General features: G+C 38.5%; 1 protein-coding gene across 8 annotated transcripts; it reads right to left on the reverse strand.

Annotated features, from left to right (window-relative positions):
* Position 1: 1 nt before the first annotated feature.
* agbl2 (AGBL carboxypeptidase 2) lies at positions 2 to 17,286 on the reverse strand. Of its 8 annotated transcripts, XR_008387680.1 has the most exons (24): positions 15,931 to 17,286; positions 15,297 to 15,360; positions 14,004 to 14,150; positions 13,059 to 13,244; positions 12,860 to 12,967; positions 12,540 to 12,690; positions 10,288 to 10,521; positions 9,785 to 10,190; positions 9,419 to 9,561; positions 8,222 to 8,381; positions 7,997 to 8,123; positions 7,608 to 7,708; positions 7,383 to 7,495; positions 6,744 to 6,810; positions 6,531 to 6,644; positions 6,360 to 6,452; positions 6,163 to 6,270; positions 5,350 to 5,530; positions 5,144 to 5,177; positions 4,769 to 4,968; positions 4,077 to 4,194; positions 3,877 to 3,981; positions 1,937 to 2,035; positions 2 to 782 (listed from the first exon to the last, which is right to left on the reverse strand). XR_008387680.1 is itself a non-coding variant. In XM_053641468.1 (23 exons), the coding sequence occupies exons 1-22, from the start codon at positions 15,961 to 15,963 to the stop codon at positions 3,912 to 3,914; spliced, it is 2,958 nt and encodes a 985-aa protein (XP_053497443.1). In that variant the 5' UTR covers positions 15,964 to 17,286; the 3' UTR covers positions 2 to 782; positions 3,877 to 3,911. The 8 variants fall into 8 exon arrangements, 7 of the variants coding, with proteins under 7 accessions (XP_053497443.1, XP_053497445.1, XP_053497449.1 ...); XM_053641468.1 differs by lacking the exon at positions 1,937 to 2,035; XM_053641470.1 differs by lacking the exon at positions 1,937 to 2,035 and having other exon boundaries at positions 3,873 to 3,981.
* Between the last annotated feature and the right edge of the window lie 54 nt (positions 17,287 to 17,340).

Genomic DNA, 17,340 nt, shown 5'->3' on the forward strand with positions numbered 1-17,340 from the left:
ACTTAAAAGAGCCAGTGCCTGTGTGTTAACTCCGATAGAAATGGTTAGAAACAGAATTATGCCAGTAATAGTATGTTTAATGTCACTAAACTGTGTAATTCTTTAAAAAGTTCTAGCATGCACATGCACAACAAGCATACAAAAACGTTCGGGAAATGTTCAATCCCTGTATTTACATTTTAAAAATAAGAAAAATGTATTTTGCTGAAATGATTGCAAAAACAAATGCCTGAAAAAGTCCATTATGTAGGCTAGATAATAATAAACACAAAGGTTTTATGCCTAAAGTACATACTAATTCCAAAGAAGTACATTTTCCTATCTATCATGTTTCTGAACCCAAGCAAGAAACAAAATTGCTATTGTATTGTTCTATACTCAGTATGATAATGATAGAGTCTTTATTGGTCACATATACATTACAGCACAGTGAAATTTTTTTCTTCGCATACTCCAGCATGTTAGGAGGTTTGGGTCAGAGCGCAGGGTCAGCCATGATACAGCGCCCCTGGAGCAGAGAGGGTTAAGGGCCTTGCTCAAGAGTGGCAGCTTCGTAGTGCTGGGGCTTGAACCCCCGACCTTCTGATCAGTAACCCAGAGCCACCACTGCCCCATGTTTGTATGAAGAAATGGAAGTACTTCAAGGAACCGTTGCACAGCATCTCTGGACTTTTCCTCTGGGTGTTCTCCAAAGTGACCACTTTTCACTCCTCTTCCTCATGAGCTTGTGGCTTTATGCTTTTATTTATTCTTTCTCCAACCTCTGGAAAGCATGAACGCTTCTGAGAAGGCAGAATGAGAGGTAAGATATCAACAGTATATAATAGTTATGTATGTACAGTGCCCTCCACTTATATTGGTACCCTTAGTAAATATGAGCAAAGAAGGCTGTGAAAAATTTGTCTTTATTGTTTAACCTTTTGATCTTTTGTATAAAAAAATTCATATACTCTGCTCTCATGGATATCAAACAATTGCAAACAAAACACAGGTTTATCCCCCAAAAAATCTTTGTTAAATATAGGTGTGCAACAATTATTGGCACCCTTTTATTCAATACTTTGTGCTACCTCCCTTTGCCAAGATAACAGCTCTGACTCTTTTCCTATAATGCCTGATGAGAATACATGGCAAGGGATCTGAGACCATTCCTCCATAGAGAATCTCTCCAGATCCTTCAGCTTTTGAGGTGCACGCTGGTGGACTCTCCTCTTCAGTTCACCCCACAGATTTTCTATGGGTTTCAAGTCAGGGGTCTGGGATGGCAATGGTGGGACCTTGATTTTTTGGTCAGTAAACCATTTTTGTGTTGATTTTGATGTATGTTTTGGATCATTGTCCTGTTGGAAGATCCAACCACGGCCCATTTTAAGCTTTCTGGCAGAGGCAGTCAGGTTTTCATTTAAAATCTGTTGATATTTGTCCATGATGCCATGTATCCTAACAAAATGTCCAGGTCCTCTGGCTGAAAAACAGCCCCAAAACATTAAAGAGCCACCACCATATTTACCCAAGGGGCTAAACTGTCTTTAATATGTGGAACCTCAATGCACACAAATCGCTGTTAGTGACTAACTGAAACTGTTTGACTGCTCTGGCTTTGTGCAGGGGCAGCAACATGGCCTGTGCTATATCCTGCATACTCTGTCTATCTGCTATTGTGGTCTTTGAATGTCAACTTTATGGGAATATAGTGTGATAGTAGACTAGGGTGCCTAAAGGTAGCCTGCTGCATCAAATTCTAAATCATGTTTTGAACAGAAGGAGACTACAATCTAAACTCAACAAAAAAGAAATGTCTTCTCGCATTCAACTGCTTTTATTTCCAGCAAATTTCTTAACATGTGTAAATATTTGTATTAACATAAAAATATTCAACAAATGGGGGGGGGGGTCGTCAATATTAAAAGTAACAGTCAGTATGTGGTGTGTTCACCAGCTGCTTTAAGTCATGGACTGCACCAGAATTGTCACTTCTTGCTGTGAGATGTTTCTCCACTCTTCCACCAAGGCATTTGCAAGTTCTCCATTATGTCTGGGGGGGACACATGGTTACATGTTATTTTCCACTGCAAGGACGATCAGCTGTCCTTCCTGTCTCCCTGTCTTAGGTGTCTTACATTACAGGCATTGCAGTTTATTGCTCTGGCCACATCTGCAGTCCTCATGCCTCCCTGCAGCAGACCTATGGCATGTTCACGCAGGTGAGTAGGAACCCTAGGCATCTTTCTTCTGGTGTTTTTCAGAGTCAGTAGAAAGGTCTCTTTAGTGCCTTAAGTTATTGTAACTGTGACCTTAATTATCTACTGTCTGTAAACTGTTCTTGTCTTAAGGACTGTTCCACATGTGCATGTGCAATAACTGTTTATGGTTCATTGAACAAGCATGAAAAACATTGTTTAAACTCTTTCCAATAAAGATATGTAAAGCTTATTTGGATTTTACAAAATTATCTTTAAAATACAGTCTCCTGAATAAGGGACGGTTCTTTTTGTGCTGAGTTTAGTAGTGCCTCTTGGGTTTGTGTGCCAAAGACCTGTCCAGGGACTAGCAGAGACAGGATCCTTTTTACTCAGGCAACAGCATTGGAGAGAGCCAGCTTGCCTTCTCGTTTGCTTTAACGAATCCAGTATCCTCCACACTCCATTTCTATGGCTCTCATGCTTGGAGTGCAGCCGGTAGGATTTCTGAATTCTGTGTCTTAAGCTTTGGGCATTCACATTAAGGCCCAACTGTGCCACCATGTTAAAGATACAACCCACATTAGCCAGAGCATCATATGCCTTACAAACCAGCTTGTTTTATATTCAGGTTATATGCAGCTCAGGTTTATGCTCAAAGCTTCAAAAGAATGTAATAAGGTCACCGGTGTCTCCACCTAAGGCACCCTTGGCAGCCAGCATGCAACAGGACACAACTTGAATGCACTTGTAGATCTGCATGACGGCTGTTTAGTGAAACGGATACATTATAGGATAGGCCAGTCACTAAGAAATGTGTTTGTTCAGTTGTGTCAGGTTGGGGTCCAACCTTTACCTTTGCTAAGATAGTTTTAAAGCGAGCATCCACAACATTAGTTGCTGCTGTCAGGCTGCACTCCTGCATGACATTGTGATCACCAGAGGCTATCAATACTCTCCACTAAGGTGGCCTCAATCGTCAAGTTCAGAGAAGCAGAAACTGAGACTAAATGGGAGTGTGAGGCAGCTGTACTAAGCTTCACCAAGCTCTACTCTACATCATTATCTTTTACTTTCTAGTAAGCTGAGCTGCAACACATGCTGCAACAATGCAAACCAGTGATTCTTTCTAGATAACTGAACAACTGAATATGCTGTCCATTTCACTTCCTGCTGTGACAACTCAGCACATGGAAAGACTCCACTAGCTCTGTAGGAAACTGGCCTGGTGGTCCGGAATGTAAGTAGAAGTTGCAATGAGTCAACCCTCTGTCTCAGGATTCAGGAAGAAGTCAGGTCTCCCATGATCCCATATTTTTTAACTAAAATGATTGATATACTTTATGGGCAAAGACTTGTGCACACCTGACCATTACACCACTATGTACTTTTTGAACATCCCTTTCCAGATTTAGAGGGACTTTAGGGGGACATTTGCTGCTGGAACAGCCTCTACTCTTCTGGGAAGGCCTGGCATTGTCATGCTTGAAGGTGTAATGCTACAGCATACAAAGACATCCTATACAATTGTGTGCTTCCAACTTTGTGGCAACTGCAGAAGGCCCACATATGGGTGTGTTGGTCAGGTGTCCACAAACCTTTGGCCATATGGTGTATAAAAAATGTAGGCAGAATATTATCTTTTTATTATGTTAAAGGAGAGAAACCATAGATGTACTAGGCACTGTATACCTGCCTTCATTGCTCCAGCTGCCTGATGAAGCTGCATCGTCATACCCACCAGTTAACGTCCCTAGCCTCAGTTCTGAGTTGAGCCTGTTCATCTGAGGACTTCCTACTGCTGTGGAGTTAGGTCCCAATAGCACACCATAGTGACAATTATGAAAGTGAAAAAAAAAATGAATGAGACCTGGTATGAATAAAAGACTGAAATACCTTTTCCCAGGCCTGTTAATGCTGCTTAGATAAGGGAAAAAAGAGTAGTGCTCTCTTTCTTGTTTACTGAGCTGCTCGGCTTCACTGGACTGCTCAGCCTCCAGTACTGCCAGACCTGCTGCAGGTAAATGACTCTTGGTTAAGGTTCAAATTCTAACAGTAATATTTGAAATGATTTAAGATGCAATTATGTATTTATGCATCTGTTTGACATTTTTCCACCAAACAAGTAAACTACATCTATAACTATCTAGCCTCCTGAGTCAGGAATGGATTTCGTAGCAAATTACTTTTAAACTGGATTATAAATTGGATACACTGGCTATGATGCTCACTTGGTATTGTGCCCATGCCTGTTTTTACTCATAATAATTTGACTTTAAAATTTGGACTTAAAAAAAAACATTTTCTTTCATTCATTCATTCATTCATTCAGCTTCAGTAATCACATTATCCTGAGCAGAGTCACACTGAATTCAGAGCTTATCCCATTATCACTGGGCACAAGGTGAGGGAATTCAATCCAGATGGAACACCAGTCCATCTCAGGGCACCACTCATTCACCACTCATTCCTGTGTGTAATCTAGCATAGCCGATCCATCTTATCTGCATGTTTTGGAAACCCATAAGAAACACATGTTCAAGTTTGACAGCCTCACTACACCTTATGTTCATATGAATCAGATTCACCTAGTGCATTTCTTTTATGATTGGTTCTCAGGGTGCCTGTAGTGTTTGGTATTTCAGGCATGTAGGATTCAAGTGAAACTCTGGTTGACTGTGGTGTTCTTTTCGGCCTGATATTTTGCTGGTTGTCAGTGTGGGCTGGTGAGGAGTAGGCTGAGCGGCTGAGCTCTAGGTTTTTGATAGAAATGAACTCCGGAACAGCCCTGCAATGGACAGAAATAGATGTTACAGCTGTGCAAAAATATGACACACACAAAGACTGTTATTAGAAATGGATGATAAGTATTAAATTGATTATTACAGATTGTAGAACAACGTTAAACACTATAGTGGAAATTATTAACATGTACAATAAAGAAATGTAAATGAACCACTTACCTACGAAGTGAGATTTTTGAAACAGAGGACCTTCCTATGATATAAACAGTACCATAACAATTAAATGTTACTCTTTAAAGGGCTAAATACCACTGCAATAAAATGAATATAGCAGAAGTTCATCAAATCTAAAGTTAGTGTATAAAAAAATGAGGTGACTTTCTGCAAAAGGTTAAAGGAGGCAAAACTATTAAGGACGGACCCACCTCTCATTCCTGAGTATGCTTTGACATCCTTGTTGAAAAGCACGGGGAACTGTTGAATTGGCAGACATGATAATCTGTGTTGAACTGCAGTGACAATCAAGGGTTGGTGCTGTTTTTGCTTCTGGGAGTGATTTATTGACTCAGTCTCCTCTAATAAGGTAGGAGAGTAACCTAAGCCATGCTTTAGAATTTAAAGGGAGAACAATAGTTAGCACAGTAGTTTTTATCTCGAATGGCACAGCAGGTTTATTGCAAATTAGCAACTAACCATGGAATGCATAGTAAACACCAAGGCACAACGGACCATAACCGATAAGAGAAATCTTTTATTATAAGTTCCTTTAAACTAGATGTGCAGGGAACGGCTCCGATAAGCTTATGTTGTTTGGCTAATAAAGTTTATAATGTATAGTATTAATGGTTTATAGTAATCAGAGGGTTCAATATAAACTTTTTTATTTTATTTTATTTACTGGCCTATGGTGAGTAGTGTTTGTTTTTAGTGAAAAAGTCTAGACTGCACAATAAATTTTAATTATGGCTCTATTTCTGAAATCGTTTATATTTGTTGTTTGGTATTGCACTTCCCTTGATGTTAGGTGACACCTAATACCAAAGTAAACCAGGTTCCACATGCTGGATTCAAGAAAAGGACACAATACAAACAATATACTTATAGGTCGGATTTTTGTTTTTGCTTGATTCAGGATTTCGCCCTTGTCCAAGTAGATGTTATAATCACATTATATAACATTACTATTGTTCAGATATGAGCAAAATGTTGTTGGTTTTTTAATACACTAGAGGGCATACCTTGTCTTTCTTGTCCTCCCAAAAATCCTCATGGCCAGAAAGACTAACACGTGAAATGGGATGTGGGATCCAGGTCCTCGCAGACTGATTAACCCTCACTATCGGTGTCTGAATATATAAACATATTGATTTAACATATTTTAATCAAGCTTTATGTATATTATTCATACATATTTTAGATATTATTTATACATCACATTTGGTTTCTTATCCTTCCCCTCTTTCACTGGAGTGATTGTTTTTCCTTGGATTGTTTGAGTCACTAGATCTTCTTTGGATGGCATCATATCCTGCCAAGGCAAGAAGAAAACTCACTCAGGACTCACAGAGCACTGTGACACTTTTGATACTTTCCATGTGAAGCTTACTGGGTTTTTGTTGTCTCTGTGAAGGATCTTGGATTTTGCACTCTGTGCTCCCTGCTGTCGTAATCGATTCCTTTCTTTTCTGCTCCGTAAATGCTTTGTCTTGACTTTTATATCCTTGACAAAGCAAAAAAAAAAAGATCAGCAAAAGCAATAAATAAACATAATTGAAGGCACTGATAGCACTATATACATTTAACTAGGTGAATAGTGTACCTGGTCTGTGCAGTTTAAAAGATGAACAGGAAGACCATCTGAGTCTGTGCTATTTGATCCACTTGTACTGTAATAAGTCAATGTGCATTGTTAGTGGCACTTATTATATTCTTACTCAATATCTGTAAAATGTTATAGTAAACAGTAGGCTGGATTTTAGTTCTTACAGTAAAATCTGTCCACTCTGCAGTCATTTTGCAAATGTTCCCAGGCAGTTATTTTAAGCCCTACAATACCATCATGAGGGACGCATGCACCCAAAAAAGACAATGTCTGACAATGGCAAGACAATGTCTGATTTTTCGCTCCAATAACATAAAAAAGGATGATTTGGCTACTGTGCATGCAGGTTTCTCCATAAGTAACAGAGCAATGCACCCTATATCTGTACCAGAGTCAGTGTAAGAATCTGATAGGTCTGGTGCTTTCTGCTAATCTCTTCACCCACAAGACAGGACATGGGTAAGATAGCTGCCCTGTTGAACTTTAAACACTACCCCATTCATATTTTAAGCAGTGTTCTAGATCTATTCATATCATCTCTGCTTATGTTCACACATTTCAATTAGTGTGAACACATTTCAAAATGTTTTAACATGATAATCAGTTTAAATGATTGGGATAATTAAAACTCTTTACCTGGACTCAATGTCTACATCAGAGAGACCCTCCAGGGATTCCACATCCCTGCCCAGCTTCCGTCCGATCTCCTGCTTCAGCAAAACCCCCAGTTCCTTTAGACAATGTTCAGTCTGAACAAAACAGTCAACATTTGTAAACCAGATTTTCAATGCCTTTGTTCTGTCTTATTGGCAGAATACAGAAGTTTTCACAAGACTGGAAAAAACTAGAAAAATAAAGAACCTTGGTTTGGTCTGGGTCACAGAAGTCCAGGAGGGTATCACAAAAGTGGTAGCCCATAGACTTCAGGTCCCCTACAGAGAAGTGAGTTCCTCTCCTGCCCCCTTTGAATGAGAACAGACTTGGTAAAGACATTTCCAAGACAAGCACTACACAATTTCAAAGAGAATTTAACATTTCCCTTCTCTTATACACCAGTTATTTGAAAAAAAAAAAAAAAAAAAAGTAAATTAAAAGCTAATTGTAACAGATCAGAGAGTACAGGTGTATTATGGCCCTATATGACAAGAAATAAACATTATGGTCTTAAAATCCCTGACAGAAAATGGTCAGTTTACAAAAATCTCATTATCCAAACTTTATAAAACTAAAGGCCTTCCAAAGGTCTTTACCTAATGTGGAACCTCCAAAAGTGGACTCCATAGTATAGCTGTTTCTGATGCCGAGCCTCCACATTACAATGCGACCAGTGCCTTCTTTGCCTTTCTGCACCTTAAACTTACAACTCTTGAAAGAAAACTAAAAATAAACAAATATGCTGTGTTAATAATGCAATTGAAGACCTACTTTTAAGACATCAACTAACCCAAACTGCAACAACCTCGCCACATTCTTACCTTGTCTTTGGCATTTTTGCTCATCATCAGAGGGAAGACACGCTCCTGAAGATGTAGTGAAGTATCCTTACGATCAGTGCAACCGTACATGAATACATTGTTTTTTCTGCTGTGTCCATGAAAGTCACAATATAACAGTACTTCTCTCTCAGCAAGTAACCTAAGGAATTAAAGCAATGTACTTTATCTCATTTAATATGCATGAAAAAATGTCAAAACATTGGCCCTTATCAATCAAAGTTGAGTATGGTTAAATTGTAAAAATAATCATAGGTTAATTCCAGAGACTCATCAATTTCATCAGTTAAAATTAGACCTAGGCAGGCTCTAAAAGGAATAAAAACCTAGCAATATACATTATTGATTATACATGACATGCTGTTGAGTCAGTTTTTTTCTTTTGCTTTGTTTTCACTGATTTGGTCCTTAGCAGCTTTATAAACAACTACTTCCAGGCTTGTCTTTTTTTTTTTAGTAGTAGTAAACTTGGACAAAAGTACCCCCAACTCATCTTCACTGAAATTTATTTTCCCACTCTTCTATTTAATTCCTTCCTCAGATATTGGCTCTTTCTTTCCTTGGATCTAGGAGAGCAGAATGCTTTCCTATTATTAGCTCAATATCCTCACTATTTTACCACCTGCATAAATTAGGGCGTTTCATATAAAGCAGACGTACACTCACTGAGCACTTTATTAGGAACACCTGTACACCTACACATTCATTAAATTATCTGATCAGCCAGTGGTGTGGCAGCAGTACAATGCATAAAATCAAGCAGAGACGATTTTCACCATGGCATTATTGTCGGTGCAGGTAGGCTGATTTGCGTATTTTTATAACTGCTGATCTCCTTGGATTTTTACTCACAACAGTCTCTAGAGTTTACTAAAAATAGTGCAATAAAGAAAAAAACATCCAGTGAGCAGCTAGTGTTGATGAGAGAGGTCAACAGAGAATGGCCAGACTGGTTTGAGCTGACAGAAAGGCTACCGATAACCACTCTGGACAATTGTGGTGAGCAGAAAAGCATCTCGGAACACAAAACACGTCAAACCTTGAGGCAGATGGGCTACAAAAGCAGAAGCCTACATGGAGTTCCACTTCATATTTGTGCAAATGTGTTAAAATCTGCACACATTTCCACTCATCTTTACTGAAATAAGTGCCATTCTAAGTGTATGAGATGTTACTCACCGTTTCACCATATTGCGAGTGTACCACACACAGGGGAATGACTCCTTAAGTAGAGTACGATAGTTGCGGTTCATATCACGGCCTGACAGAGAGCAGCGGTAGTTCCCAACCACCACGCCATCAGGGTTCAGCATTGGCACTACCTGCAGTTGATCCAGTGGAGCCATTTTCAGGTTTTTAAAATGCAGTGCATTTTTAGTGTAAATGCACAAATGCACTCTATCACATGCACAATGTCTTTCAATTTCATTCATTTTTACAACTATACTTACGTATTCAGCTTCATTATATCTTACAATATTATACCGTTTCATTTGGAACTGCCTTGTAGAAGCATTTCAAAAGATGGGCTCTTTATTCACTAACCTTAAACACAAAGGTTTCCCTCAGAAGACGTGCATCGGGTGATTTACCCAACAGAAAATCCAAGAAGCCCAGCATAATCCATGAGCTATTTGTTTCTCCCGGATGCACCCGAGCTGTTACTACCACAGCTTGCCTGTTTCTTCGCTCTTGCCAGGTGCCGCAGGGTGCAGTAATAGTCAGCACATACACAGAGTTTCCTGCCAAGCTTCGGCACAGTACCCGCACTTTACAGTACATTGCCCGAGCCGGGTCTGAAACCACACCTTGCAGATAGTTTTGCAGGTCTGAGTAGGTGTACGGGTAGCAGTGGGCCAAGTAGCAGGTATCATTTTCATGAGGAAACTCAAGTGTCCAGGTGAGTGAGTACAGTGGTTTGTTCTCTTTTTCACTCTGATTCCGGTAATACCTTTCATAAAAATGGATGATAGGTATGCAGGGTTACAAACTCTCTTTTTACTACAAACTAAGTGTGACTGATAGATTTAACAGCCATGTAAACTCACCGAATGTTGTTGCCTGCACGGTACCAACCCTCTCCCTTCAGCCAGGCACCAACCTCAGAATACAGCAGTGGACGCATGCCTGCTTCATACAGACTGCTGGATTTCATCAGGTTGATAATCGTGAAACGATATGCGACACCAACCTTCATGTTCTTCACACGGAAGTAGAACCACTGTGTGTGCTTTTTGGTGTACATGTCATTGCGCAAAGTGAGCTCATAGTCATAATGACCACTAAAAAGAGAAAATATCATTGTTTAATGTTTACAGTGTATATTTATAGAGAGAATAACATTCTTTAATTAGGGGCACCTAAATTAACAAAGAATTAGTGAGAAGAGGTAAATTCTAGAAGTGCTGAAGATGACTCGTGTGTTAACCTCTGCATTATGGTATATGGTAATAGATGTGTAGTGCATATAGTGGTAGTGTCACTTTCCACCACGATGAAGGAGAAGATCACCTGCTTCCACTGCTAGTCTGTACTATATTTTCCATCTGAACAGAGGATTCACAACACTGAAATCCTGTTGGATGTATGTAGGCTATATATGGCTGTCAAACAACAATAACTAACAGTTCCACAATATTCAGGGAACTACATGAGTTACAGTCTGAAAACAAGGGACCTGTAGCTGAGTACATCCATTAATAATCCATAAATCTCTGCATGATGGATAATAACAGATATTTACCAAGTTAGTGAATGTTATGGCAAATTAAGGGGCCACATTACCGGAAATAGTTGTTAATATACAGTCCCCTCCAGAAGTAGTGGAATGGCAAGGCCAATTCTTTTGATTTTGCTATACACTGAAGACAACTGAGTTTGAGATCAAAAGATGAATGGAAAACTCTTGTGCCATTGCACAAGCATTTGGCATAGACAATACAACAATTTGGAATGTCCTGAAAAAGAAACCACTGGTGTACCAAAAACCAGACATCAAACAGGTCAGCCAAGGAAAACAATAGCAGTTGATGACAGAAACATTGTGAGAGCTGTGAAGAAAAGCCCAAAAACAACAGTCAGTGACATCACCAACAACCTCCACAGGGCAGGGGTGAAGGTATGACATTCCACCTTTTGAAGAAGACTTTGAGAACAGTATATAGAGGCCATACCAAACGATGCAAACCACTCATTAGCAGTAAGAATCAGAAGACCAAATTCGAATTTGCCAAGAAATACAGAGATGAGCCAAAAAAGTTCTGGAACCAAGATTAACCTCTACCAAAGTGATGGAAAGGCCAAAGTGATGGAAAAAGAAAGGATCTGATCATGATCCAAAACATACAAGTTCATCGGTCAAGAACAGTGGAGGTAGTGTAATGGCTTGGGCTTGCATGGCTGCTTAGAACAGGCTCACTAATCTTTACTGATGATGTAAATCATGGTGGTAGCCTCAGAATGAATTAAGAAGTCTGTCTGACAATTTACAGAGTAATGCATCTAATTTAATTGGGAGAAACTATCATGCAGCAAGACAATGACCCAAAAAGTACTGAAAACACAACAAAGTACTTAATCGGGGGAAAATTTGAAGGTTGTCAACTGGCCAAGTCAATCACCAGACCTTAACCCAGTTGAACATGCATTTCACCCCCTGAAGAGGAGACTGAAGGGAGAAACCCCCAAAAACAAACAACAACTGAAGGAAGGTACAAATCTGGAAAAGAATCACAAAAAAAGAATGCAATAGTTTTTTGATGTCAGTGAGCTTGATGCAGTTATTGCAAGCAAGGGATATGCGAACAAATATTAAGTGTTTTTTACTTTAAGACTATCTGGTCCAATACTATTGCTCACCTAAAGATTGAGTGGTCTGCCACCAAAGGTGCCATGTTCTAAGTTGTTTAACACATCTATATGTAAATATTGGGAAATTAAAGCTGAAATTCTGATCTATTGCCTCATGTTCATCTTTTGATCTCAAACCCAAATTTCTTTACTGTACAGCAAAAACAATAGAACTTTCAAAACTTTTGGAAGGGAATATATATACAGCTAATAGCGGCTTCTTCCTGGCTAAATTATTATGCATAAAGGAAATATTGTAGCCTGTGTATACCATGTATACCTGACTAACAAGTCCTCTTTATTGTTTGGATTTTATTTCAGCTTGCTAGTAATCCAGGTGTAGAGCCAGTTGTTGCGAAATTGGTCTGCCTGCTCTCACTATTGGTTGGAAAGATTTTGATTCCAGCTTCAGCTATAGAATGTGCTGGAAATGCCATTGTTATCTACTTACATTTTAACTGCTTTTTGAAGATTACCACTCTCAAATCTGGACTCAAAGGACAGGGTAGGTGTCTCTTTGCTGTCGGGACTAGACATGAAATTCTTTATATGCCTCCTGCTGCCACCAACACGGGAACAAGTGAAGCAGGGCATTTTTGTGGCTTAATAAACACACAGAAAACACAGAAACAAAGGTCTTATTAGTAGCAGTTTTTAAGTAGTTGATAAAGTACACAAGCATTAAAAGTATAAACACTTTTCTAAGAGGGTTCAGATCACTGTTGGTTTTAAACATTGTCTGGCAAAAACTTTCTGTATGTTGAGTGTTACCAGAGTCTACACAATACACAGTGATTCCTTTTTCTTCTCCTCCTGGCATGGGGGTTCGCTCATGGCCAGTCTGTTGATAAAACGGTTCGGGTTCTGGAGGATCCCATTCTGTATCAATACATAGAAGGGCAATAAAAAAAAAACAGGAACCAGGAAGCAGTGTGACTATTTCTGGATCAAAAGCATAACAAATGCATACCCAAGTGTTGGATTTTGTCACAGATGACTTCACATTCAACTGGCCAGCGAACACCCTGGAAGGGACAGGAAGTGGAAGGGATAGAAAAGAGGTCCAGTGGTTCCCTTAGGCGTCGGATAGGCCTTCCATCATCAAGGTCAATTAATAGCTGTCTGGTCCTGAGATAGTTCTCCATGTTGAAAGAGACTAGATGTATGACACAAAAGTAAATATAAATGAAAAACAAAATTTGCCACACATACACACACCCACAGACAGCAAGAGAAGACATTTGAGAAGGGAGGTCCTGAGGTTTAACAAGCAGATTAGCTTTGTAACTGAGCAGCTTCTGTTTACTTTCCTGGTCCATCTTCCTTTTAACATACCTGAATCTTTTATAAAGGCAGTAGTACATTTCAAAATTTGTTAGGTGATGCAAATGTGCCATGACCTAACACTTAAGTTACAGGTGGTTTTGGGCTTCAAATGGAACAGTGCAGAAAGCAAAGAAATCGAGCAGCTATTAAGTGTTTGAATAATGCTAGAAATATCACTGGAAAGTGATTATAGAACTAGGTTTAAAATTGATATAAAGATTGAAACAATTATACATCGTATTTTGTTGTGGACACCTTATCTAGAAATATTAGTCTTTTACTGGACAATCATCATTTAATCCAAGATGTTAAATTTCAGTTGAGGTAACTGAAGGTATACATTTTCTTTGTGATGGTGTATGGTATATGTCGTTATATTGTTAATGTGATTCATTTCAAATGGACTGAGCTAATAAAGATATTCTGAATCAAGAATAGGTCTCATACAACAATAAATGGTGAATGAGAAACAAATTTGTTAATTTCACTAACTTTAAAAAGAACATTCAACTAGAAAAATAATAATTTTATCACATTTTATCTTCAACATTTCTGCTATAATCCCCCCCCCCCCCCCCAAAAAAAATACATTGTCCCTGATGTGCCTGTGGCTGTTCCTCATCCATGTCTGTGCTGTCAGCAGTTGAATGGAGGACATCTGTGGCCACAGAATCATGGCTGCTGTCCCATAGTCTGCCTGTTGATATATTTCTCTGAAGAAACGCAGAACTCTGGCCTAAAAACCAAAATACATATTCAAACAAGTAATTAAATCCCATGTTATTGATAAACAACAGGTTGTTAAGTATCTTTAACATGCATTACACTTCAATGCACAAGATAAAATTTGGCCTACCACTTGTACTCACATTAGATATGTCTTGATTTACAATGGATATAAGAAATCTACACACCCCTGTTAAAATGGCAGGTTTTTGTGCTGAAAAAAATTAAACCAAGATAAATCCTGTCGGAATGTTTTTGTCATGGTCTGATGAGACCAATTACGAAAGGTATGATAATTCCATAATTACAAAAGGTATGTAAAATGGTACAAAAGGTATGTCACCAAAAGAACACCATACCCACGGTGAAGCATGGTGGTGGCAGCACCATGCTTTGGGGCTGCTTTTCTTCAGCCAGAACTGAAGCTTTTATCATGGTGGGAATCATGAATAGTTACAAAAACCAGTCAATTTTAGTGCAAAACCTTCAGGTGTCTGCTAGTAAAGTGAAGATGAAAAGGAATTTCTCCTTTCGGCACGACACTGACCCAAACCATACATCCAAATCAACAAAGGAATGGCTTCACCAAAAGATAATAAATGCTTTTGAATGACCTAGCCAGAGCCCAGACCTGAATCCAACTAAAAATCTGTGGGGTGACTTGAAGCGGGCTGTGCACAGAAGATGCCCTTACAAATTGATGTATCTAAAATGTTTTTGCAAGACAGAGTGAGAAAATATTCCTAAGTCAAGATGTGCCATGCTGATAAGACTGAGGGATGTAATAAAATCAAAAGGTTCTCCAACAAAGTATTAGTATTAGTGCAGACTTATGCAACAAGGTTATTGTAAGTTTTTTTCTTTTCCCCTAAAAAGGTTTCTGCATGTTTTTCATTTTATTTGTATACTTTATGTATGTATTACATTCTTTTACTTAAATAAAAAACCCTGCCATTTTAACAGGGGTATGCAGACTTTTTATATCCACTGTAAACTCAGATACGTTGCATAGGTTACTTAACAATCACACCTGAATACTTAATACTGCTTCATTTTTTCCCCAGTAATATAACAATGACTATTACTCTCTAGTTAATACTTAATCGAGACTTAATATACAAGCAAAGATGATTGATGCATTCGAGCACAGACCTACCTGTAAAAAGTCCATAATGCTTTAAATGCTGCAGAATGAACTTCTCATAGGGATCATCCGAGGTCTTGAAGAGATAAAGATTTTAAGTCACACATTAACATACCTACCTGAATTATTGCATCTCAACAGGCAAAGAAAGACAATCTTCCTGAGGTTTATAGTAGATTATGTGATATTACCTTTTCTCTCACATTGTATTTTTTTCCATTTGAAGTAAGGCTACTTATGCAAACAATTTTTTTAGCCCTCATGTTTAATACCTTTCTCATATCCTTCTTATCCTTTTTTTTATTCCAACTCTTTTAGTTTTCAGATGAGAGACATTTCCTTTTTTTTTTTTTTTTTTGGTCTAAAGGGGCTTTTTCTTCTTCTTTGCATTTTACACATCAGCACAACTTGGAAGAAGTACTCATTTCAAACCAAAGGCAACAAAAAAAAATTCCAGTAAGAAAAAGAAATGAATGCCATATAGACTAAAAGTTTACAGTTTGGTTTCAGTAAGTGTTCAGTGAAGCTCTATGAACAGATATGGACAGTTTTACATTCCAGTATAAGCAAAATGTTTGAAGGTTAAAAAAAAAGGTTTCATTAGACGGTAAATAAAAGCAACAACAAAGTTGATAGAGTTACTTACCTGCATATCATCTCCCGATTTCCGACCGTGCATACATTAACATTACCGTTAACAACGAAACATAATATACCTTTTAATTCTTCCTAGCTCTTAGCGGGTGATAGTTAGCTACTTAGTGTATGTAGCACAGATTAGTTAATATATGACGAGGTAATGTTTCAGTCCGGTGTGAACACTGCTCATGGTATGCTGATCATGTTCATACGCATAGGTTTAAAAACACGTAAGTAAATTTGACTGGCTTAAGACTACTCTGACTTGGTTAATAGACAACAACGGGCTAGCAATAAAGCTAACTAAAACAACACGTTCTTTTTATAAACCTTCTCGCAGTTGCTAGGCATTTTACGTTAGGGGTAGCGTCGTTACCATGGACACCATGCGCACTTTCCGCACAGCAGGCGTAACTGAGTCAATAGTAATGTAAAAAACAAAAAACAAAAACAACAAAAATAAATAAATAAATAAATTAATAATATTAATAAAGGAAGAAAGAGGAGGACGTGGGAAAGAGGAATTGTAGCCAATATAAAATAATGCATGTTCATTCGTAAACAGGTAAATAGTTATTAGCAGTGAGTGATACAGCAGCAATAACAACACAATTACTGAAAGAAGGCCACTGACCTGAAGTCATACTTTATACATACTTGCCTTTTAATTTGTTGGCTGTAATATAAATGTCTTTGTGTGCTGCGTTTGAGCTTCCAGAATGTGTATTAAATGAATTCTTACTCTAACTGATATGCACTATATGGCCCAAAGTATGTGGACACCTGACCATCACACCCATGGGGTTCATCCTCAAACTGCTGCCACAAAGTGCTAATGTGTAACTTGAACATGTGGCCTAGTGAACTACTAAATATTAATTAATGGTATTCGTTTATTTAGTGGCATTGCACTGTAATGCAGGTTTTCAATTACCAGTTGGATTGCCCAAACGAGTAGTCCTTATTTAATTGATTTTCAGTAGCCACTTCATCCTGGTCAGGGTCATTATGGATCAAGAGACTATCCCAGGAATGCTGGGTGCGATGGAGGAATAAAGTAGTCTACGCTGAAATGTTTTACAGCCAAAAGGTAGCTCTCGAGGAAGAGTGTTGGTGACCACTGGTCCAGTAGTTACATTCTACATACAAGTGGGTTTAAAGCAACAGCATTTTAACATGCTCCAATCAAAACATTATTAACATAGTTATAACACTGATTTCCCTTTCAAATGCATTATAAAGCACAGCATATTTGCACATCCCCATAGGACACCTCTTCCTCCAGTTAAACAATCAGAAATCCATAGACAATGTGCTCATTCAAGTACTTTAAACACAATTTAAAACCAATTACTTCCTAACTCCTATGGTATTTGCCTCTCATCTACCAGCTGGACTGGTCCATTGTCTGGTTTAA

This window comes from Ictalurus furcatus, chromosome 14, assembly GCF_023375685.1.
Source record: "Ictalurus furcatus strain D&B chromosome 14, Billie_1.0, whole genome shotgun sequence".
Classification (NCBI taxonomy): domain Eukaryota; kingdom Metazoa; phylum Chordata; class Actinopteri; order Siluriformes; family Ictaluridae; genus Ictalurus; species Ictalurus furcatus.

Coding starts and splice junctions, on each gene's coding strand:
- agbl2 (XM_053641468.1), bottom strand. CDS start 15,963: ATGCACGGTCGGAAATCGGGAGATGATATGCAG. Junction 12,691..12,859: donor TGTGTATTGTGTAGACTCTG/GTAACACTCAAC, acceptor GTGTTTATTAAG/CCACAAAAATGCCCTGCTTC. Junction 7,496..7,607: donor GTGACCCAGACCAAACCAAG/GTTCTTTATTTT, acceptor TGTTTTGTTCAG/ACTGAACATTGTCTAAAGGA.